Raw genomic sequence first — 23730 nt, forward strand, 5'->3', positions numbered from 1 at the left:
AACGTGAGACTATAAAATGGTTGATGTATCGTGTAAATGTGGGGATAGATGGAACTAGTGAGAACAAAAGGAGATGGATTGAACTTTGAGTAGCATGGAAAAAATGAGGACACATTATGTAGGTATCTTGCTGTTTGTGGACTTTGAGCCTGTAGTCCTTCTGCCAAGAAGGAATTGTTACCTCTGTCTGTGATCATCTCCCTCTTTTGAGAGCATCATCTTACATGGTCTGTCCTTACTTTGTCCTAAGAAAACTTGCAGTAAATGTGGGAGGAAGTTATTTACAGTTAATACCAACTGTGCTATGTCATGGTGCAAGCTTTGTTTTTCTGACAGTTGTACTCCTCCACCCATCCAGAGGAGGAGAATTCAGTGTTTTGGGCTCCACGTAAGATGAAATTTCTTCTGGCTTCTCCCAGAAGAAGCTGTTGCTGTGGAAGAAGTTGGAGAGGATGACATTTGTTCGTGTGTCTGTAACAGAGAAGTTACAGATCCACTTCTTCTGGCTGAGGCTGTCAGAAGCCCAGAGGACAGATTCACTTTTTCCTTATCCTTATACTTTTTCCTTTTGCTTATGCGCTCAACTTCAAAATAACTCATGCAAATCAAGTTTTTCAGCACTATAAAAATTATTTTAATAAATGAATCTCAAAGCCACTTCCACTGTACATGAAAGGCATCATAGGATTAAGTTAATCTCTTATCCATACTACCTCTAGTATGTAGTTTGATGTTTGAGGGCCTTGTTGGTTATTCGGCTCCGTCTGCCCACTGAAGCCTTAAGGGAAATGTTGTGAAGGTGTCAAGTTGTCTGTTTTCCCTTTATGCTATCTTCATGCTAGCTATTCTGCAGGAGACTGATGGCAGGAAGGAGTTGGTCTTCTATGGGAGATAAATGCATGTGGTTAAGATGTCTCAGTTCTTCATACATTGCTGTGGTTATGTTGAGAGCCTAATTTTCAAGGTAAATGTGTGGAGTTTATTACCCTCTTGCAATAAGCAGGGAGAGAGAAGAGTTGGTAAGCATGAGTGAGCAAAGAATAAGGTAAAACTTCCTTCTGTGAAATACATTTTCAATATTATGCACACAAGTTGGGATACGAGAAAGGAAAAGAGGATTGTTTGTGAAGATGCATATACTGGTAATTGAGGAACAATGAAAATGCTTTATGAACAGCAGTCTGAAATTGTGTTGTTAATGGTAAGGATATCTGAAGATGTTCTGGCTGCTCTGTTGCTTGAAATAAGCATTAAAACTGAGTGTATAGACACTATAGTGTTATATGTGTATGCGTAAAACAAAGGTTTTTGGTAATTTAGATGTGCAAATGTACTCTTGGCTGTTGGAGCACTGTGATGTTTATACTCATGAGTAACTGGTGTGACAGAGCTCTGCAGACTGATGGGTGTGCTTTCAGAGCAGTTCGGCTCAGCACTCAGGGCTGGTGCTGCTGGAAGTGATGCAGAGCAGTGTGCAGGCAGGTGGGAAGGAGCACTACTGCGAGTGTGCGCTGGAGGGCTCTGCAGACTGTGAGGAATGGGGCAGAAGCAATTTCAGTTGAAGAATGTATTTTAGCTAAATTGGTGTGTTGTACCTACGCGAGGTTTAATGCTTGCTGGGCTGTTTGCCATAATTGGCTTTCCATTCCCTTGATTGGAATCATAGATAAAAATTTGCTAATCCACTTTCTTTGCAGAAAGTATTAGAAAAGTAATCCATCTTTTAAAAATGCTCAGACAAAATCATACGGTAAAAAGAATATTTTATGAAATAATGAGATTAATGAGAACTGTAAGGCATATGCAATTTAAAGCAGTTTTCTATGGTTTTAAGGGGAAAAATGCAACCCAGGCATTATAAAGCCATAAGTACTTCCTTTTTTTTGCACACGAAAGTCTGTATTTTAAAAGCACATTACATGTTATCTTTTTGTCTGCATGATAAAATACAGGTGTATATCTAGGAATAAGAAACTCCTGTTTATTTGTATTTTTCTTTCGTTTGAAAATGTCTGAAAGTCTCTGGCTGTTCTCACTTCCCCTTCTTCTGCCTGCAGGGGATCAGAGCACGCATTCTGGAGACCCTTGTAATGCTCATACTTCTTGCACTGCTTATCCTTGGAATCGTATGGGTGGCTTCAGCTCTCATAGACAATGATGCTGCCAGTATGGAGTCTTTGTACGGTATGGGATTCTGAAGAACAAACAATCGACTCCTTTGCACTAGTTTTAATTCTATACACAAATGTTTTCAATTAAATTTATTTCTAGTAAATGCTGTGTGACTATTGCACAGGTTGAGGAGAAGTATTAAATCAGTCAGTAGCTTTTATTTCCCTTTCAATAAGTTCATTAAATCAGTATGCTGATACATTACATGTTTGTGTGGACAAGATGTTTGTACATGCCTGTTAAAAACTAGTGAGTTAATTCAACTGTATTTATGACATAAGTAGCCTATTTGTGATAAGCTAAGGCTGTGCCTAATGTGTCCTTTGCAGACCTCTGGGAATTCTACCTCCCATATTTATATTCCTGTATATCACTGATGGGATGCTTGTTACTTCTATGTAAGTATCTATCTGATTTTTTTCTCAAAAGTGTAATTTTTTTTAAAGACTGACATTTTTTTGTGAAAAATCAATGCAAAAATTGTATATTTTTATAAGTTTTAATTTTGATATGTTTGATACTTTATAGTTCTGAAGTTGTAAATAAATGCAGTGTTATTTTCAGACTGAGACACTTTGCAACTCCACCTGCAGTTGTAATTTCTTACAGCAGATGTTCGAAAGGGAGGGATTCTCATTCTGCGTATGAAAACACAGTTCTTACATGAAATGTCTGCAAGGCATCACCAGTGCAGAGTGAAGTCTGAGCACTTAGTTTGCCCTGTTGTTCAGTAAACTATCCTCTTCCTGTTTTTAATTGAAAATATTCTAGTAAAGGCAAAAGTTGAACGTAATACAGTTAATCCAGAATTGGTGTCAGGCCAGTGTGCACTTGTATAGCAGACCTCCAGACAAAACAAGCACAGTTGAAAACCTATCTTATTCTAACTAGTCCCAGCCAGAGTTCCATCATCCCTGCTTAGGGGAATAAGAAGGATGACAAGATGCTCCACACTTGGACTTTGTTTCAGAGCTCTTTTCATCTCCACTGCCCACGTGTTATTTCTTTAAAATAAAATGAAATTGAGAGAATGGGGAGGGCCAGAACATCTCCCTTGCTATAAATTGTCATTTCATCTGTTCTCTGGTTTTGAAAGGTTGACGGTTAACATTTACAGAGCTGCCCTTATGGAGAGGTAGGGATTGGCAGTTTGAGACATTTACTTAACCAAGCAGGCCAGCCTAGGAAAGGTGTTGCTTAGAGAGCTGAGTGGGTCTCCTTATATGCTTTGTATGTGGGGATTCTTATTCTCACATTAAGGAATGGGGAGTGAAGGGGGGGGGGGAATAACAATAACAGAAAGTGATTCTGACTCTTATGAACGTTTAAGATGCTTGAGACTAAATCTTTCAATGGGAAACTTGGATTACAAGACTTCCTACGTGTGTCTTGCAGTTTGTTTTAGTGAACCTGAAAACACAGCTTGTGTTCTGGGAATACTTATGAGAATAATTGGGATTAAATGCTTTTTTTGGGGGGGGAAGTTATTTCTAATTTATGTAACCAAGTCACTTCAGTTGGTTACGGCCCTCCAAGCTGTTATATGTACAACAGAAAGGACAACTTTCAGTAGTTGGAACGTGGTAGATGCTGGGGTAGGGCTTCATTAGAACTTCATGTGGCCTAATCAGTGAAGCAGTGTACCAGTAAGGAAATGATAGACTTACTGCTGGGTTGATTTGAAGCAGTGCTGGTTTTCTCTTTTCTCCTTTGTCTGCAGGCTCTCTCTTTAGGCAAGGAAAACTAGCTTAAGTTAGCTGTTGTGAATGCTGCTTTTTTTCTGTTATATGTAGTAGTTGTAGTGTTGCACTAGTTAATTAAAACAAAGGTAATCTTCATTATATCATGTGTTGCGTTTACTTTTTGAACAACATTTATGATAAACTATAAATGTAACTGCATGAATGTGGATATACAAGTCCCTTCCATCACTTTCACCCTTCAGTATTTGAGGGCTAGTCTTCCTTTATACTTGATAATAAAAAATTAATAGAATAGAAGTCAGATCAAGCCTTTCTCTCATAAACATACATTCTCCATATCCAGAGGCTGTCACAGGCTTCTGTCAAAAAAGAAAAATTTCTTAGGAAGGAGAGCTTAAAATCTTACAGCTGAGCCTACTGCCAACTGAAGTTGCAGTGTAACTTACATCTTTGTGATCTTTTGACCTTACAACTGTGTCTCTGAGAGCAGATGGAATGTCTGAGATGTTCACCAGCACTGTGACCACTGTGTCATTCCATCCACATGTATGTTGTTGCATTTTCTAGAAGGTGACTGTGGGCTTATTGCCCCAGCATAATGGTTCCTGGACTGCATGTGCTCCACAACTACACCTGGGAATTGCTTGGGAAAATACAAACTGGCTCAGGGCAAACTCATGGCAGGGGATAGTTACAAGAATTTACTTCTGTATACAGTCTAGCCTGAGCACCTAGGTGTGTTTTCTGGTGCTGCTGATTTCACTAGAATAGGCATGGCCTCTGGTGTCACATGCCTTGAGTGAATAATCCTGTGAACAAGTTTAAGATGTCGCATTATATAGGTTATCCATGATGACAAAATCAGTTGTGCCCTTGAAGGAGAGATGTTTGTCTTGTTCAAAATTGATATAATACCAAAAAGTTTTGAAGCCCTGAGTTTAGTCTGGAGATCTCTCCATTATTTTGAAAACCGTATGTGGCTGTGTGTGGACTTTCACATATTTGATGCGGAACATGCAAAGATTTTGATGTACAAATGATTGTTTTACATAATGTTCCTTCCTCTGCAGTATGCACACCAGTGGGACTTTCACGGATGTTTACAGTAATGGGTCAGTTGCTGGTGAAGCCAACAGTAAGTGTTACACAAATCTGCCCCTATGTTCTTATCTGGGAGAAGGTACAGAGGCATTTCAGTGTTTTCCTGCAGAATGGTTGTACTGCTGTATAATTCTCTCTTCAGTTTATCTGTGTTCCTGTAGTCATTACCAATATACTTGTTTACATTTTTTTCTTTTAGCACAAGAATCTCTTTTCTCAAAAAGCTTTTTTAAATAGTGTAGACTTCCTCTGGTGTTAATATTAATGCTGCCAGTGCTAATATTAATTGCCAGCATTGCCAACTGTCTGTTTTGCAAGTGCCTGAAAGGTGTGTTCTTGTTCTGAGCTCAGGAGGTAAGGATACAAGATCAGAGAGATACCTGGGGATACACTTAACTGAGAGAAATTGACTTTGCTTGGAGGTAGCTAGGAACTGTGAGAAAATCTAAAATGTAGATGCTATATTATAGTTGTACTGAATGATGTGAGGAAATGGGAAAATTTGTGCCATGGGCAGATGCTCTAGTGACCTTACTGTTACATTTCCTAGTTTGTATTTACCAAATTTTTGGTGTGTTTAGATCTTGCATTCCTTTTCATTGGTCAGGGCAAGAAAGAAAATGTATACATCCATTTTACTGCTTGTAAGCTTTAAATTCGAAGTGCATGATGTTAGATAGGCTTCTTGGAAGCTAGAAGCAAAATACAGTAACAATTTATTTGCTTGAAAATCTGGTTTACAAGAAATTCTTTTAATTTGCTTTTTCAAGATCTGCAGAATTTTTTAATCAAATTGAATGTGAAAGTCAATAGGTTGCTTATTTTCTCCCCATTTCAGTATAGAGTGTTATATATATGTATATGTAATGTCCCATTCCTCTAATGTCCTTAGGCTGAGATTAAACGTGAGTCTTAACCTGAAATAAAGACTTGCAGCAAAGGATCAGATCTGTAACAGAATGGAATAACCTCTTACGGAGTTCATTTGTGTATTTATATTTTCAAGTTGTAGAATATATATTCAAAATAAAGGTTACTGGAACAAGTTAGTCAAAAAGGTGATTCTTTCTGTTGGTACTGTCAATTCCTGTTTCTGTTTCCAAACAGATTCTTGAGGACCTAGATGAGCAGATGTATATCATCACTTTAGAGGAAGAAGCAATTCAGAGGAAGCTTAATGGTATGCTTGTTCTGCTGCTGCTTCAAATGCAGTATTTAGAAGAATACAGTGCTCCTAGTTATGGGTATTGATCTTAATGTTAAATAGGCCCCTCTATCAAAATAGTTTGGGATCTTAGTATTAAACTATTAGCTTACAATTCATTGCTTACTATGTTCAAGATTGGCTTGTGTGTGTTTTGTTTGTTTGTAACATATTCATCAGTTCTAATATGTTAATTCTGAATGAGACATGAAATAGGAGTTGAACAAACCCACCACCCTTGCTGTAAAAATAATCTGGATTGGTAAACGATTGTACTTTATCCCTGCCCAAAGAGCAGTAACTTACTCTGCTAGCAGAAGGCTTAATGTTCTGCACTTTGAGTTCTGTTTATTTGCAGGATTTTTTTTTTGTTTCAATTGTTTGGTGAATTGTTAGCTTAGATTCTAAGTGTCATAGCAGTTCATTATATTCTAGAAGATATATGGTTAGTTTAATTGTTGCTATGGAACCGTTAATGAATAATAACAGAATAAATTATATACATGTTTTGGGCTTTTTCATGCTAGTATTACAGTTCTGCCATTCTTGACAAAGTGTTCATACTTCAAACTATTTTAAAAGCAATGTGAAACTTTAGCTTCTGAGATAAAGAATACTGCAGCATAGTGGTTGCCAGTTATGGAAAATGCCACAATTTATGCAGTTGTTTCAGTTTGGAAAAAACAGATTTTTCATGTCATGGCTTTCATCTGTTGTTGTCTTCTCTGGAAGATGTGACTTATTTTAGCTTTAATTTTCTTAATTTCCTGCCTTTCTCTTTTACTCTTCACTCATACCTCAATCTTTTCTTCTTTCAATTCTCTATAAGTCTCTGGTAAAAGTTGATCAGGAAGGGATCTTTGATAACAGTAGATTCCAACATTCAAAATTGGTGGAGGAGTAACCAGGCATCATTTCAATTTAAGGGTAGTAGCATTTGCTGCTTTGGAAGTTACAGGCTTTTATCCTGACAGGTATGTATGCATATATATGCATATACATACAAACATACACATGGAGTGAATATCTTTGAAGCTATGATGGGATAATTATAATTTTGTTTGATGTTGGCTAGCACCTGTAAAGTATTTGTTACTGAATATTTTATGTTGTCATGGTGATGGTGCTTATGGATGAGAAAAAGCAATACTGTGAAAAATGAACAAATAGTTGATTCAAGTATCTGTTAGAAGTGGTGCAGAGTGGTTTTCACCATTGAGGATGAGAATGTAATTTAGATGATTGTGGTCTATTGCAATCACTTCTGAGATGGTCCTACTGGGAATCTTAATTGGATCTGCATTTTGGACTTGTAGTTAAGGAAGTCACCCGTGATGGCAGAAAGATTGAATCTTTCTGCTGAATTCTAAACAATTTATCAAAAAAGTAGAACTGTAATTCACTTGTATTTTAAGCTCAAGAGATGAATGACATGGAGCTTAATTTTTAGTAGAGGGGACTGAATTCTTCTGCTTCACATGCTGAGGGAATGATGTTGATACTGCTGTCTCCTGGGAATGCTTGAAAGCATGTACACGTTAGTATACAAAATAGTGAGAAAAATAGTGGACTTAAGCTAAAAAGCAGATAAAATCTTAACTTCTAAATACTGTGTGGGGTAGAGATGGATGTTAAGTGCACAATGCATTCTGCAAGATTTTTGTGAGTAATTAAGTACAGTTCTCATTTATGTGGCAAGGTTGGAAAGTTTCATCCTGTCTGCCAGAAGCCTTTCTAAGGTTCACACATACCAGAAAAATAGATTCAATTTTTCATAGGATCACAGAACCGTAGGTGTTGGGAGAGACCTCAGGAGATCATCTAGTTCAGGCCCTTGGTAAAGCAGGTTCCCTATAGAACTTCCTGTGTTCCAGTCTGTACCTATTTGCTACTGGTTCTGGCACTGGGCACCACTGAAAAGAGCCTGACTCATCTGCTTTCCCTGTGCCTGTTAGATATTTGTAAGCGTTGATAAGATCCCTCCTCACCCATCTCCTAACTGAACAGCCCCAGATCTCTCGGCCTTTCCTCACAGCCTTAAGCACTACTTGGTGGTTATCAGTGCTGATTATTTCATGGTGGAATAATTGCTTTCACACCTAGCATTGCTGTGGCCAGTCCTAATTAATGCTTCCTCAGACAATGCCTGGACGTAGTCAGGGGTTAGCATGAATCACTGTTCCCACAGGGTTGGCTGGGTAAAATGGCTATTGAGGAAGAGTTTGGCTCTGTGAGCTGTGCCCTTATTTCTTTGTGTAGATATAACTATTGTGGCTGTGGTGTAATTGATAACATTTTATGTAAATCTTCTCTTATTTGAACACATCTATCTGGAAAACTGCTTGTATTCATTGTGAAGACTAATTTTCTCCCTTCTCCAGTGGAGAAATGAAAATTGGAGGAGGGAGGGGGGAGGTTTGATTGCGTTATCTACCCTAGTATTTTTATCTGTTCAAGAGATACTGGGATTTGGGAAAATGTTTGTTTCCAGTGTATTATATTTCAGTACCCACATCACTCCTACAGTTGAAGAATAAAGGTGGGACTTTTTTATATTAAAAGAAAAAAGTTGCCTTTGGCTATTAGTTTTCCTGAATCCAAGAGACGGGTGGGGTAGGATCAAAAATACTTACTTGATCAAAGTTATTGGCTCTGAAGGTATCCTTACTTATGTAAGAAAGATGAAAGGTGTTGTTTTTATTGCACGCTAGTAACAGTGTAATTTTGAACTAATTGGTGTTGAACTGCCAATCACCTAGGGGGAATGCAAATAGATACTCTTACAATTTCCTTTGAGGTACTGAAATCTTATGTCGGGGCTGGAAGAAAAACAGAATAATACCGTTAAATTGACCTTAAATGAGCTGCTTTGTGGCTTTCTTGGAGAATCCCTTCTAACTTTTCATTGCTAGTCCAAACAAGTCTCGTCTACCAATTTGATTTATTGGCTAGACAGCGCTGACATTGAACTTTGTGCATGTTTGAAATAAAGCTAATGGTATAGAGCTTTTAAGAATTTAGCTGCATCCTTTTCAAACACTCTTTTGAAACTTCACCTTCCCTGCTCATGAAATACCCTTTTGTATAGCAACCTGTTTGCTACCACTTTTAAGGAGGAACCACAGCAGCACTTAGATATGATTCAGAATTAGTGTGAAAGTGTCTCATTAGAGATCTCATTTGATTATGCTGACTTTGTTGGAAAGACTCCCATGAACATCAGTCTTGAGTTCTGAATTCTTACATTGGAAGGAACAAAAACTGCACATACCTCAAATAAAGATTTTCCCTGGAGTCCAGTAAGTCTGTTATGGAGAAGAAAATGACAGATGCTAACTTAAATTTTCTTATTTTAACTGCTTCCATTAACGTTCTGGAGTCTTTTTCCACTGAGCTCCAAAGCTGTGTTCTTAATTCATCTTACAGTAATTACTTGTTCCATAAAACAGCTGTTTTACGAGGAGGGAAAGCATCAGCTTATTTTTAAAATGATAATGAGACTTGTATAAAAAATAAAACAAACATGCAGAACAACGTTTGTTATTAAAAACAAAAAACAACCAGAAAACCAAACCAACCTACCATATTTTGATGACTTAGTTTCATTTCTCAATGTGTATTTTAAATAATGACCATTGCAGGCACTTCAGTTCAAGTGAATGAAAATTGGTAGAACTAAACAGTATTTGTACATGTTTGTGGTTAGTTCTGGGATTTGAAATCTTTATAGATTCAAAGCGAATGTAAATATACATGTTATATCTGTGATATGATAATATGAAAGATAAATCTTAATGTAACACAAAAGACGTGTTACATGCAAGAATGTGTGGAAGAAACACGCAGTGAAACATTTCAGAAATGAATTACTGAAAGATTTTTATGCTTAAAATTTTTGTGTTAGAAAATTCGTACTGAGAGTAAATGTTTCACCAAAAAAATATTGAGGAAATGTGCTTTCTTATCTTAATTTTCACATAAAACCTCATGCTGAAGAATGCTGCAACAAGAATAGGAAGGATAGGGGATGAAGAAATTCTTACCTTGTTCTGAAATTGTTAGATTGATCAACAGACAAGAAAACAAAAGGAAGCAATGAAACTGGACCATGAAGTAGTGTTAGCTTGCCAGCAACCTAAGTGCTATTTTTTTGTAGGTGACTGATCAAGATATGTGATAAAAGCCTGTTCATGCTGTGAGACTATTAGCCCCAAATAAACTTATTAGCATTAAAAAAAACAACTGAAATATTGTGCTATTGCACATTAGCCTGCAATCAGAGGTGATGCCAAATGTAGGGAATGGCCAACAACTGGAGTCAAGGGTAGAAACCTGAGTGTGTTTGCACTGGAAAGCTTGGTTGGATGAAGGAGAATCAGAGGTTGAAAAAAATGGAGAAGGAAGGTGGGCTGGCTTCCCTAGATCTGCTGGGGGGAGAGAAGGAAGACTTTATGAGGAACTCCTAGGCAGAAGATGAGCTAGGCAGAAAAAACTGGTACAGTTGCCAGTTTTCAGCTGCTATAGAGGAAAGAGTTTGAGGAGCTTGTTATTAGCAACATGTATATGCTATAAACTAAAGGGGAGTATGAGAGAATGGAATCTCATGGGTGGCTGTGAGGAAGATTGAACTGTGGTTGTTGGGAACTGTACAGCACAGAGAGGCTGACTACAATTAGCTAGTGGTAAAATGGAGATAAGGGCAGAAGAAACTGCACCAGTAGGGAGGCTGATAAGGCATAGTATAAAAGGCTAAGAAAAGGGAAGGAGAGGTAGAATTTGAAACTGGAGGTTCAGTCACCATCTTGCTTAATTTGGGGGAAGAAGTGCGTTTTGTCTTTAAATTGCTAAATAATAATGCTCTTGAAGGGCATCCAGATGTTCTTTGCTTCTGGTTATGGTAGACATATAGAGGCAAAAGAATGAGGCATACAAGCCGTTCTGTGTTGGGCTACCACACCATTTTAGTGGTTTTTGAAAAGTAGTAGATGCTTGAACCTACAGGTGTTTATGTGATGTCTCCTAAATCTTAATTTTCACACTATGTCTTGCAGTACTGTATCTGATACCGTCCAAAACAAAATAATATCTTGTGTTTTAAAAGGGATGTCTTCCACGGTGGAAAACCAGACAGTAGAGCTGGAACGGGAGCTTGAAAAAGTGAAGTGCAAGAAAACAAATCTAGGTAATATGCTTTTCATGGTGTTTCACGTGGATTGCAGTTTAAGTGACTTTAAGATACTGTGTTCGGTTTGCAATGGTCACTTGATTAATTCCAATTATTTCTAACTAAATAAGTGCATTTGCAGTCCTTTCAAACTGTTGCCAGTTCTAGAACTGTTTTGCATGGAACCATTGTCTCTGCCAAACAAAGGGTCTGATTTGGATCTTCATTTTAACACAGTTATGAAGAAGTTGTAATATTTGGCATCCTGGCATGGAGATCAGTAGCACAATCTTCTCATATATTGTGACATTTGTGATTGTTTGGCAGCCATCCAGTAGGAATCTCCCTACTTATTCACTGGCTTGCAGTGCTTTACGTTTATCAGTGTGCAAAGGTGAGACTGCAGTAAGAAGCTGTTGGCTTTTCTTTTTGGTTGTATCGAATCTCAGTATGTCTAAAGTGTGCTAGTCTCCTGTTTTGTCATTTTTGTGATAAAAGAAGAAAGTTTATTTAAATTCCCTTCTTAACCTTGAGTTCATACTAAAATATACGTACAGTTCTGCCCCCTATTATTTATCTCAGTATTCAGTGTAACTTTACCTTATAGAAGCTGGGTCTGGAATATAGCACCATTATCTAGAAGACTTTATGAACTGAGTAAACAAAATATTTTTAAATTCATTATAGTTTAACCTCTGCAAAACTGCTGCATGCCAGGGGAAAAGAATGTTTTGGTGGAAGCACTCCGTTAAACAAGAAAGGGGGCAGTACAGAAGCAAATTTTTCTAACTTTTCTCAGAGGAGGCTTAATTTTTTGGGCATTACTTTCTACCTCTCTTCAGAGTGGATATTATGGTTGGTGTCAGTTCAAGATTTCTTTATCTACATGCAAGAGTATATTGAACCCTAAATAATTCCCTTGTTTTACCCCAAGCTCATTGATGGTAATATGTTTCTGTGTTTCTCTTCTGAACAGAACGTCGGAAAAAAGCTTCTGCTTGGGAAAGGAATTTAGTATATCCAGCTGTTATGATATTACTACTGATTGAAACAGTAAGAATTTGGTTTTTTTTTCAAAGGAAGAAGTATGAAGAATTCTTCAGTCATTTGGGGATATTGTTTTAAAAATTCTGGGTGATGTCTTTAACCAATAAACTTGTTATTCTTCCTGATCAGTTTGAAAAAACTTAGTGTTATGAATTCTGGTAAATTCATTGTTCAGATGTGGAATGCTTCTAATTACTGTTTCTGCTTCTTCATAGTCCATCTCAGTCCTATTAGTTGCTTTCAACATTCTTTACCTGTTGGTTGATGAGACTGCAATGCCAAAAGGATCTGGGGTAAAGTAAACTGTTCTTTTGTGATTTATATTGTCTTGGTAATGCTGTGGAGACCTTACGAAAGTGGAAGTTAGAACTCAACTCCTGGTTTTCAGTCCTGCTGAAGCATTTATTACATGTTGTGTTATTGTGAAGTGGTGTGGTTTTATTAAGAACTCACTGAGGCAAAATGATTCAGTCAAGTGAATAACTGATGTGGAGTTTTGTATTTTTCTTGCATGGTCTACTTTTATACTGTCTAGAAATCTTCAGTTTAAGGAAAAAAAGTTGTAAAAAAACCATTATAAAACATTATTAAAAAAGCCTTGTCATCACGTTTCTCTTTCAAAACGTGATTTATTTTTTTTTTCCTCTTTTGTGGTAAACAGACAAAAAAACTTCAAGAAAGTAAAGAATAGCACATTGAGTAGTAGTCCTTGTAATTGTGAGGGTGGTGGTTTATTGAATTGGTAATGCTTTCCGTGTTACCCAAACTCCGGGAAGAAGACTCTACCGATGGGTGACTTGACAAGCAAGTATGCTCAGAGTTCAGGTTCTACATTTATACACTTAAGACTTACATACGCAGTACATTGGCATACACGTTTATTCTTTTTTAAGGACTCATGAGTATGTGCTAATGTCCCTTCAGGCATGCTCATTGATAGTTAGGGTGGTCGAGTGCCCAGCTACTTCTCCCCTGTTTTTCACCATCAGCTTCATCGCTGAAACCTTTGACTCACTTTCATTCACTTTTTCCTCAGTTTGGAAGATTTCAGTTGCTTTATAGGCCATAGTGAGCCATTTTTTAAAAGCAGTGTATGTGGAACCCGAGGAAAATGTCCTTGCACGTTTTGAAGCAAAAGATAAAAGTACTCTATTGTGAATCCAGTACTTCTTGTGAGGCAATGTCGAGGCAGAAGATAAAAGTATTATGTCCTCAGTACAAAATTACTGAGGAAAAACAAGACTGTTCACCTACTAAAGGTGAAATAGAAAGTTTTAAAGCTATAACTTGTGGATTCCTTTTGCTAAACTAATATATTGGTTCTTAAATTATATGTACTAATCCGTATTGCTAAGCAAGCCAACCTGTATCACCTACCTGTAGCTCTTGCAGAGCTCTAAGAGCTATTTAGTTTGTTGCCTGCTGTCTTTTGCATTGTGTTGAGATGTATTTCAGATTCTGGAGCTTGCCCCCAACATGGTGGGTAGGTGCAGTGTGCATGAATTTCACTAACTTTATAACTTCAGACTTAATACACTTCACTCAGGCTTGAAAGCTGGATGATACAGTTGCAAGGGATGTGAGACTTGCAGGTTAGAACATCAGAATGATCCTTAAATAATTAAGAAAAAGCTTTGTTTCATCTGAGATGTACGAGTTAACTGCATGTATGTTGTATGTATGTTATTAACTAATGCAAAGTATGTTTCTCCTAGGGACCTGGAATAGGAAATGCGTCCCTATCCACCTTTGGTTTTGTGGGAGCAGCGCTTGAAATCATTTTGATTTTGTATCCTTTCTCGAAGAATTCTGTCTGTTAACAAGTATTCTGTCTAGTTTTCTGGGACACTGGTAATTTACTAAGATGCTTAGAAAGAAGAAAGAGATAGGTCAGTCCTTCTGAAGCACTTGAAATGTTTTTGTTTTCTTTTTTTCTCTGGTTCTTAAGACTTTTAGGAGACTTGAATGAAACTTGCATTCTTTGGAGGTTCCTTTTTCCTTGATTCTCACAGCTATCTCATGGTATCCTCTGTTGTGGGCTTCTACAGTCTCCGGTTTTTTGAAAATTTCATTCCCAGGAAGGATGATACAACTATGACAAAGGTAAGGTAAAGTCTGTGGTGGTGATAGTCTCCTCCTCGCTCTTTCCACCCAAGACAAGCTGACTCTTTCAGTTAGTAATTGCCCCAAATGGCTCTTTTGCAGCGATCAGTATTTGTTTGTAAGCTGCGTAAACACAAACTGGAAGATTTTCAAAATGCTGAATGAGTGGGAAAAAGGATGTGCTCTGTTTAGTTTGGATGGCATCCATTCACTTGTAAAAAGCTGGGAATAGCAGAGCTTGTTAACTAGCTATAGAAAAGCTGGTGAAAGAACTTTTTTCAAAGGAAATGTATTGCTAATGAGTAACTTGGATTGTGCTAACTGTACTTCAGGGAGCTCGTTTGAAATCTGAAGAACTTGGTTGCTAGAAGTAGTACAGACAGTGTAATTCAAATTTGAATAATTAAACTAAGACTAAGGAGTACTATTAAGTAATGCTTTAGAGTTTGAGGCTAATTTGACTTTCTGCAATTAGGACCGGCTTGAGAACAACAAATGCAGTTACCTAATGCTGAGGAACATGTTTATTTTTTGTGGCAAAATATTCCCACAGCTGACAAGGAGAGGTGATCAGTAACCAAGGAACAGATGTTGAATTTAGATATACGTTCAGTGTGTTTCACTGTGAAGAAAATGTATTGGATAAAAACATTTTTAACATAAATTATTGGAAGTGGAAAAGTAGGTAAATGTGGAGTGGGTATGATAGATTATAAGGGAGCTGGAATACTCTTAATGCTTTGTATAATTTGTTTACAGTACACAAAAAATAGTATAGAAATAAATAGTGAGACGTGTATCTATCCTCTTTTAAGAAGTTTAGAATTTTTTCTTTTGAATTCTGATGGAATTAGGGCTGAAGGAAGCGATCTTTCCTGAGAGAAAGAAATTTCAATTACTCTTTATAAAAAGCTTTACAAAAACTGGAGCAAAATCTAACAGCTGTGATTTTTTTCATACTATTTAAAGTGGTCAACAGGCATTCAAGTGAAAGGAAACTCTTTGTTGTAATTTTTCTTAAATAATGCTAATCCTGCAAGCAGTTACATACAAAGCTTAAGCTGATGTATCAATCGTCTAGTTAAGCTCATGGGATGGTTCTTTTCTAAAAAGTTTGCAGGAATTAACTGGTTGATGCTTTGCAGCATACTAGCTTTGAGTCTGTACATATTTAACACTTTGATTAAAAATAAATGAATACATATTTGATTTTTTAAACTCTTGGATGATCAGTCGTGTAACACCATGTGGAGAGGTGTGACAGAAGTAATCAAGACTACGAACTGGTTATTAAATTCTTAGGGTTCAGTTTGAATAGTATTTTATGGAATTATCTTTCCTTCATCTTCATCAAACTTTTTTTTTCCCCTTCAAGAATTCTATTTATAATTTCAATGCTATCTGACATTTTCAAACAGATAATTGGAAACTGTGTCTCAATCTTGGTGCTGAGCTCTGCTTTGCCAGTGATGTCAAGGACACTGGGTAAGTGAATTGTAGAATATTGTAATACAGAATATTAGATTAAAGGGCACTTAATATTTGGTTTAAAGCAAAGAAACAACTGAAAAACAAGACCTATAGTTGCAAGTCCCATGGTGTTGTCTGTGTTTGGGACCCTTTCTGTAACATGTGCTGTTTATTATACTGAAGAACGTGCATTTAACAAAAAAAACAGCAACACAAAGCATTTTCTAGAGAGCACTTTTAAAAAAGCAGGTCAGATTTTAAAACAAAATGAGATGTTGGGAAGAATGCACTGTACATACAGGGCAGTATAAAATAGTTTCATGTTCACTGTCAAATTAAGTGCTTTGTTTTTATGGAGAGAATAGATTTGGAGGTTTCAAATGTAAAATGAAGTAATGTTAAGTGGAAATGCCTTCTAAAAAAATGTAATGAGTCTTTGTTGATTAATTCTAATTGGCACTGTGATAACCATGATCATTTTCCATGAAGTCTGCTTGCACTTTGCATTCCTTCAGTTCTAAAATACAAACCATTTGAATCTAACATTGCAGAGTTGAAGCAATTCTGATGTTTTCTGTTAAAAAGCAGCAGCAGCATTCAAAATAAGCAATGCAGCAATTGAAAAGAACAGATGTTCAAGATGTTTTGTATCTTAGTTTGGTTAAATTTGTTGTTCTTCAGGTTGAGTTCTTCGGGTTGAATTCTTCAAGTTAGATTGCAAAGCTATTACAAAGTATGTAAAAGTAGATGTTTAATTAGTGGAAGATACTTGCAGCTAAAGTGAATTTAATTGGCAGTATTGAACAAAAAACCATTATCTCAGACTGTATGTCTTAAGTTTGAGTTAAAGCTTAGGTCCACAGAGCTGCAACTCATACTCAACAGCAGTTCTGTGGCCAATTATTTCCAACCAGAATACATTCAAATCAAGAGTAGCTAGTGTTTTCCATTAAGTTATACTGTAAATTTTTGTGGTTTATATCTACAGATTAGTGCTACTTACTAAATAATTTCTTGAACAAAAATAAACTTAACATGATTAACAGCTGAGTGACTGTGGTGTAATGCACTTGGGAATGTTGAATCCTAAAATATACTTTCTAGAGCTCACATCTTAAAAAGAAACACAAAACTGTAGCAAAAATTGATAAAAATGTAAAGGAATAATTCAGGTATTTAATGCATTGTTAGAATACACCAGTTTAAGACTATTGTACAACAATTTTAGCACTGAGGAAGATGCTATGTCAAAAAATTAGTGTATTAAAGTAGAATTTTGACATTAGGATTGTGCCTACTTTCTTACTGCATTAATTTTTTTTAATCATTGTTAATGATCTTTGAGGTTGATAAATAAATGGTTTCTGTGGAAGAAAGTATCCATGCTGGGTGCATTGTTGTCTCGTAGGAAACAGATTAATGATAAAACTCACTTAAAAAAAAAAAAAACCCGACAAATGAAATTCCTGAATAGTTTGCCATAGAGATAAATAGAAGAAGAAAAAAGATGGAACAATTAACACACAGCTAACAAATGCACAGACACAGCTGTCCAAACAGGATTAATAGAGTGTGTTAGAGTACAGTGAGTCATGCGGTGCTTTGCAAAATATCAACATGTGTTGCACTACATGCAACTGCCCTGCGGGACTGAAGAGGTGAAAAGAAAGAAATATGTTAAGCAGATCCATCTTCTTTTCACATCATTAAATAAGCAAGTTTCTGGACTGTACAGAAAGCACTGAAGAGTATTGTTATGTGCAAGGTAAAATAGCAGAAGTTATCTGAAACATGGATGGACCTTTTTTCAAGTTTTAAAGATGGAAATACCAGAGCTTTTTAATGTTAAATAGCACGCTCATGTGGATGAGATGTCTCTAATCTTTCTTATTCCACTGCAGTTCTTATTAAGCTTACCTAGTTTTATCCGAGCTTTTCAGCCTTAGTAGTCCTGCTTGAAAAGTGTTTCCCTTTAGCACTGTGTTGTTGAATGTTATGAGGCAAATGGAGAACAGGGCACTTAATAAACAGAAATATAGAAACAAGGAATTGTGATCAAAATGGGATTTTCTAATACTGAAGCTTTTCCAGAATTCTTATCTTGCTTGCAATGACTGAGCAAGAAGTGGTATGAAACTCATTTACAAATATAATTTTCAAATAGTGTTTCTTTTTTAACCTGAACAGTCTTTTATATGATTTATTTTTAAATGTGAACAGTTCTTTAGTGCATCATTTGGGAAACTGTTGTGAACTTTCATGGATGTGTCTACTACAGCAGTTTTTCAAGTTGCAGTCTTGGGAACTTTTTTCCTACAGGCTGTGTATATTGTGCTTCTGAGGAATCACAAAAGCTTGTTAACCTTTTCCCCAACACGCCTACAGAATGATGCTATCTGATTTTCTCATGAGCAGTGACTTTTTTTCCTATTTGTAAGAGGAAAATGTGTAGCTTATGTTACAGAAGTGTTGTGCTTCATTTTTGTTTGTCCTTGTAACTCCCCCACCATTGCCAACTATTCTTCTGAACCCCTTTGTGTGCTGATAAATTCACCCAATGTTCTGCCTGTTTTGTTTCTTTTCCTTTGAGGGTTTCAAGTCTATACATTCAACTTTGACTTTCTCAGTTTTCCTGTAGCTCTGCAGCCTGAGTAAAACACTCTGCTTCTTTGGAAATGTTCTTAAGGGCGCTGTTTGTCTTCAAGTGTGAAAACAACTGTTATTTTTCTACTGCTTACCACTTATTCAGTCAGCCAGTTCCTTCTTGTGCTTTATTTCTATTGCCTTATTTCTACTTGCCTCTCTTTTGTTGTTTTGAACAACTTCGGGTTGATTTTTTTTTTACTCCCCCCTTTATACTTTCAAACTTTTCTCATTTTCTTTTGTCATCTTTCTCTTGAACACAAAAGTTGATTTCAATTTTTTTTTCCAATTAAATGACTGAATACAAGAAGCATCTGTCTTTTAATATGATGGATGTTTGATGAGTCTTGAGGGTGTCAGGACTATGGCACAGTGAGGTTCGTAAGTGCTAAGCTTACCTTTGAAAGAAAGAAGGTATCTGACTTATTCTGTCTCTTCACTTAGTATCACTGGTTAAGTTGCAGTTCTCAAGAGCTTCAACCTTGTCAAAGCTAAGATGATGGAAAATGCTTCCAGAACCTGCAGAACCAGGCCTGCTTTCTGATGTACAAGGCAGCTTGCCTTCCTTCACAATGTTAGTCTCAGCTGTGTGTGCATGTTGCCATGGCATTTTCTGAGTTAGGAGTTTTTAGGTATATAATAACTCATTGATCCTAGACAATCGTTATTTGTGTATTATAAAAATCATAGAATAGCTTAGGTTGGAAGGGACTAACAAGGATTATCAAATTCCAACCCCCCTGCCACAGGCAGGGCCACCAACCTCCAGATCTGGCACTATACCAGGCTGCCCAGGGCCCCATTCAACCTGGTCTTGGATACCTCCAGGGATGGAGCATCCACAGCCTCTCTGGGCAGCTGTACCAGCACCTCACCACTCTGTGTAAAGAAACTCCCCCTGACATCCAATCTGAATCTTCCCTCCTTGAGCTTAAAACCATTCCCCCTTGTCCTATCACTGTCTACCCTTGTAAAAAGAAGTTGTGAAGGTGACCTGTCAGCACCATCTTTCAGCCATGCTCTTTTCCTTCTGTGCAAATACTCTGGGGTACAGGCAGATAGCCTTGGGAGAAAAAATGTGACTGGAAAGAGGTCTTTAAACTTCAGGTTCAAAAGCAGAGGCTCTGAAAAACACAGACATACAAAGGCTCAGTGTTTACTGTAAGATGATGTGGTTCTCATGGAACCTGTACTGCCTGTGTTTTTCAAAATGAAAGTCCACAATGCATTGTATCATTTTTTCTGGAGTAGATGTCATAGAAACTAAGATTTCGAGCATTTTTCATTCTAAAACTGGCTTTCCCCAGTTATCTTTATCAAAATTGTAAAGGCAGAGTTCTTATTTAGAGTAAGGAGTTACTTGAGCTCTCATTTTTCAAACGTTTTGCTAGGAAGCCTAAGGAAACATTTTGCCAAGCATCTTGGTTTTATGGTCGTCAAAGAGGCAAGTGACTCTAGAATTTTCTTGTGTGTTTAACCATGTCTTACTGTATGCTGTCTGAAAATATTTCACTTCCACAGGTGAAACTTGTGCATTTTACTGAAAATGTAATCAAGGTTTTAATGTGAGTCTCAAATTCAATTTTAACAGGAATTACTCGATTTGATCTGCTCGGAGACTTTGGAAGGTTTAACTGGCTGGGAAACTTCTATATTGTGTTATCTTACAACTTGCTCTTTGCTATCATGACAACGTTATGTCTGGTCAGAAAGTTTACTTCTGCTGTGCGAGAAGAGCTCCTGAAGGCATTAGGTAATGACAGCACTGGAAATTTAGTCTGTACTTCTTATTTCTCTAGCATTGGCACCTCGTAGTGTTACCATTTTTCCATGTTGTGAGAGTGTAGAACTTGTTCTTTGCTGCTCCTGAGCATGTGAAAGTCTGAATATGTATCCAAGTGTGAGTGGCTGACAGTGCTTCTTAGGGGGAGCTTGGCACTTATTGGCAATTGGAAAGCAGAAGTAACAGATTTTAATCTTCCTGTCCTTTTACTCTGACAGAGACAACTAATCCTTAAACTCTTGTTGGGTGTATTGTATTGGGCTGCTTTCAGATTCTGCATTCCAAAACATAAACGTTCATGTGCTTTTTTTTTTGTTTTTTAAAGCAGCTAATTAATTCACTAAAAGTAGTTTAGTGGAAATCTCAGCTTCTTTGTTTTGATGCTTTTCTTAAGTGCTTCACATTTACAAAGTCCTTGTACACAATGTACAGAATCTTAATAACTGGCTAAGACCTGTAACCAATAACAGGATTTTGATCAAACCATGCTTTCATGTTTAAGAATTTATAAGTCTGGCCATAAAAGAAAGGTATGAAAAATATTAGGTACTAAGAAGTTGTTACTGCATCTTATGTCTACTAATGAAGTTTTTTTACAACTGTAGTATTTGCTTAAATGGTATGGACTAACAGTGAGACTTTAGTGTTTGGTTATAAATGTGCACTCAGTTTGTAGTATCCAGAAGGTACTTGTGTTAGTTTTCACTGACTACTGCTTTCCAGAGTTGGCGAACTTGGTGAACACAAACCAAGCACTTCCTACTAAATAGAGTGCTACAAAACGCCCGATTCTGTAGGACTAACTGAAGCTGTTATGTCATTTCTCATGTTAAACTTTCATGCTCCAGGGAAACAGGTAACTAGGAAAGGAGTGTGTAAGTCTGTCCATTGATTCTTATGCTAAAATAGTTTCAGAGAAGTTGCATAGTTGGTTTGAGAAAGTGCTTAGTTGGAGCAGTGTTCAGTTTGTATGTATTTTTCTGAATAGCTTTATGCATGGAATTTGGAGGAATCTCATTTTTTCCTTATTACGTAATGTTTTGCAGGATTAGATAAACTTCATCTGTCAAACAATCCAAGAGACTCAGAGACAAAGCCATCTGCAAATGGGCATCAGAAAACACTGTGATTGACAATCACCTGCAATCAACAAAGCTGAAAGCATCAACCTCATGGCATTCCTGTCATCTCATCAGCTTTCTTGTACTGTTCTTTTGTTGATAATCTGGGTCCAGTCTTGTCTCATTTCTCAGTGCTGTGTGCTTCTGAGGAACTTTGCTGTATCAGATTCTTCTCTTTCCAGTTAACTTTTGGTCTGCTTGTTTATTTCCCAGTAAGTTAATGCAGGAGGTGCCTTGAAGACTGGAAGCTGAGGAGAATAATTAATTTCTTTTTATTGACAGTCTCATATCTTCAGTTACAAACCTGCTACCCTTTGAATGCACAGTACCTCCTGTGTTATGCAGACACAGTTACAAATAATAACTTTGGGACTTTGTTTTGAAAAGAGAAAAGATGCACTTGAAAGCCCAATATGACCCTTACTGGAAATGTAAGCTACTTGGAGTAGGCATCCTTGACAGTAGATAAGCAGTTCCACTAAAAATGTTATGTTACAGATGAAAGTTACTGGTAGAGGTCACAGTTCACGTTGGACTCACTTGGCTGATAGCACGAAGGAAGGCTAGTGTTCTCAGCTCTCTGCTCCTAGCTGTAAAGGCCAGGTTGCTTTACTGGTAGTCAGGAAATGTCTTATTAAATAGTGAGCCACACAAAGAAGATTAACTTCAGTGTTAAATCTGAGCCTACTGTGCTTTGAAAAAAACACAGAATGCTGCGTAAACCCTGTATCACTGCTCTTACAATTCTGTAATAGTGTTGTACTGTGGAGGTCACTCATCCTGCCAAGTACATCCCTGTAAAATTCTCTATGAACTCCTATGTGTAAGCAGTACTTGTAACCCATGCAAGTAGTGTGGGTTTAGGAGGCTGCAATTGCAGGGTTTTTCTTTTTTCTTTTTCTTTTTTACAATCTTCTTTAATTTGAAGTAAATTATTTCTCTGGATTTATACTGTATTTACGAGGATTTCTGTTCAGTGGCATAATCTGGTATCTTTCACTAGCCTGTTTTTAATGTACACACAAACATGTATATAGGACTACACGTGTAGATACCATAAGTTAAATTCTAAGCTTATTGAGATGGTGTAGGTGGTTTGGTAAGTAAAGCTTGTGTGTTCAAGCTTGGTGGTATGAATTTCTGTGATGTTACAGTTTAACTGCCCAGAGGCCTTACATTCAGAGTGTAATCAGTGAGTGGTAATGTCATTTTTCTTAGCATCACTGCTGCCTTAGGGGTCCTATAAGCAGTCTATAGTAACAGTAATTGTAAAAAAATATATAAAAGAGGCAAAATCAGCACCCACCAACAAAACCCCAGCTTTTAAACTCCAGTTGCATTTTTGTGCTGCTCTGCTACAGGTAATCTTCAAACAGACTGAAATGGGGGCAGCTTCTGTATGTGCCCCATATGTAGTGAATCAGTTAATGTTCCTGGTTGTTCTGGTTCCTATTAAACTGGGGTATGTCTGTCTGTAGTTTGAGGTGTTGAGTGTGATCAGGCTGTGACAACCAAATCCCCAACGTGTTCTGAGATAAATCCTGTGTCAGAAGCTGTTGGGCTTTTCTTCTGGTGATGTCTCCTGAGATGGCTGCACTGGGCTGTAGACTTACAGGTGTGTGTGTGTGCATGTGAATGTGAGGGTTGGTTTTTTCTTTGTTTTCCTAGCCAGTTTTAAAAATGGAGCTGCAGGGTACCTGAATTTTTATTTTTATTTTCTTTGCAGGCTGTCTTTTCTGACTTGAACTGGGGTAGTGTAAATACTGCTGTAGCAAATATGCTGGAGTTACTTTTTGTGTGATTAGTATAAATTCAAGGCTTATCAAACTGACTGTTGATATGTTGTACTGAGTCTTGGAGGACTTGAAGTAAAATTGCTTGACTTTACTGAGATTTACAAGCATCTCTTTCTGTTGTTTACTGCTGATGTTTTAGTGAGAAAGGTTTTCTGAGTCGGTTCCTCAGTCAAAAACAGGGAGCTATAATTAGAAGTTATTTGAGAATATTTACAGTTGAAACATAGGGAGTTTTCTTTTTGGGGGCATGACTCAGATATTCTCAGAGCTTGCAGCCTTGTTTTGTGACTTTAACTAAAAGCATCTGAAGTGTATCCACTTGTCCATGTAAGTGATAGTGTGACCAGGGTTGTCCTAGTGGTTTAATGAGACAGGTGAGCTGTGTGTGAAGCTAGATAGCTTTGTTGAAGTATTTCTGTTGCA

General features: G+C 37.1%; 1 protein-coding gene across 4 annotated transcripts in view; it reads left to right on the plus strand.

The window, feature by feature from the left end:
• LMBR1 (limb development membrane protein 1) overlaps positions 1–23402 on the plus strand; it is a 61299-nt gene extending 37897 nt beyond the window's left edge. For 3 of the 4 annotated variants that reach the window (XM_065731537.1, XM_065731538.1, XM_065731542.1), the window contains 12 exons: positions 2058–2184; positions 2502–2570; positions 4946–5010; positions 6084–6156; positions 11282–11362; positions 12321–12397; positions 12607–12684; positions 14107–14180; positions 14404–14494; positions 15913–15979; positions 20199–20360; positions 21437–23402. In XM_065731537.1, coding sequence (XP_065587609.1) covers positions 2058–2184; positions 2502–2570; positions 4946–5010; positions 6084–6156; positions 11282–11362; positions 12321–12397; positions 12607–12684; positions 14107–14180; positions 14404–14494; positions 15913–15979; positions 20199–20360; positions 21437–21519 — 1047 coding nt within the window. In that variant the 3' untranslated portion in view covers positions 21520–23402. The remainder of the gene's footprint in view (positions 1–2057; positions 2185–2501; positions 2571–4945; positions 5011–6083; positions 6157–11281; positions 11363–12320; positions 12398–12606; positions 12685–14106; positions 14181–14403; positions 14495–15912; positions 15980–20198; positions 20361–21436) is intronic. The other variant, XM_065731539.1, reaches the window with a different exon arrangement.
• Positions 23403–23730: the final 328 nt, after the last annotated feature.

The sequence above is a fragment of the Cyrtonyx montezumae genome, unplaced genomic scaffold (assembly GCF_038088225.1).
Source record: "Cyrtonyx montezumae isolate F1298 unplaced genomic scaffold, pur_monq_1.0 scaffold_14, whole genome shotgun sequence".
In the NCBI taxonomy this organism is placed as follows: Eukaryota; Metazoa; Chordata; class Aves; order Galliformes; family Odontophoridae; genus Cyrtonyx; species Cyrtonyx montezumae.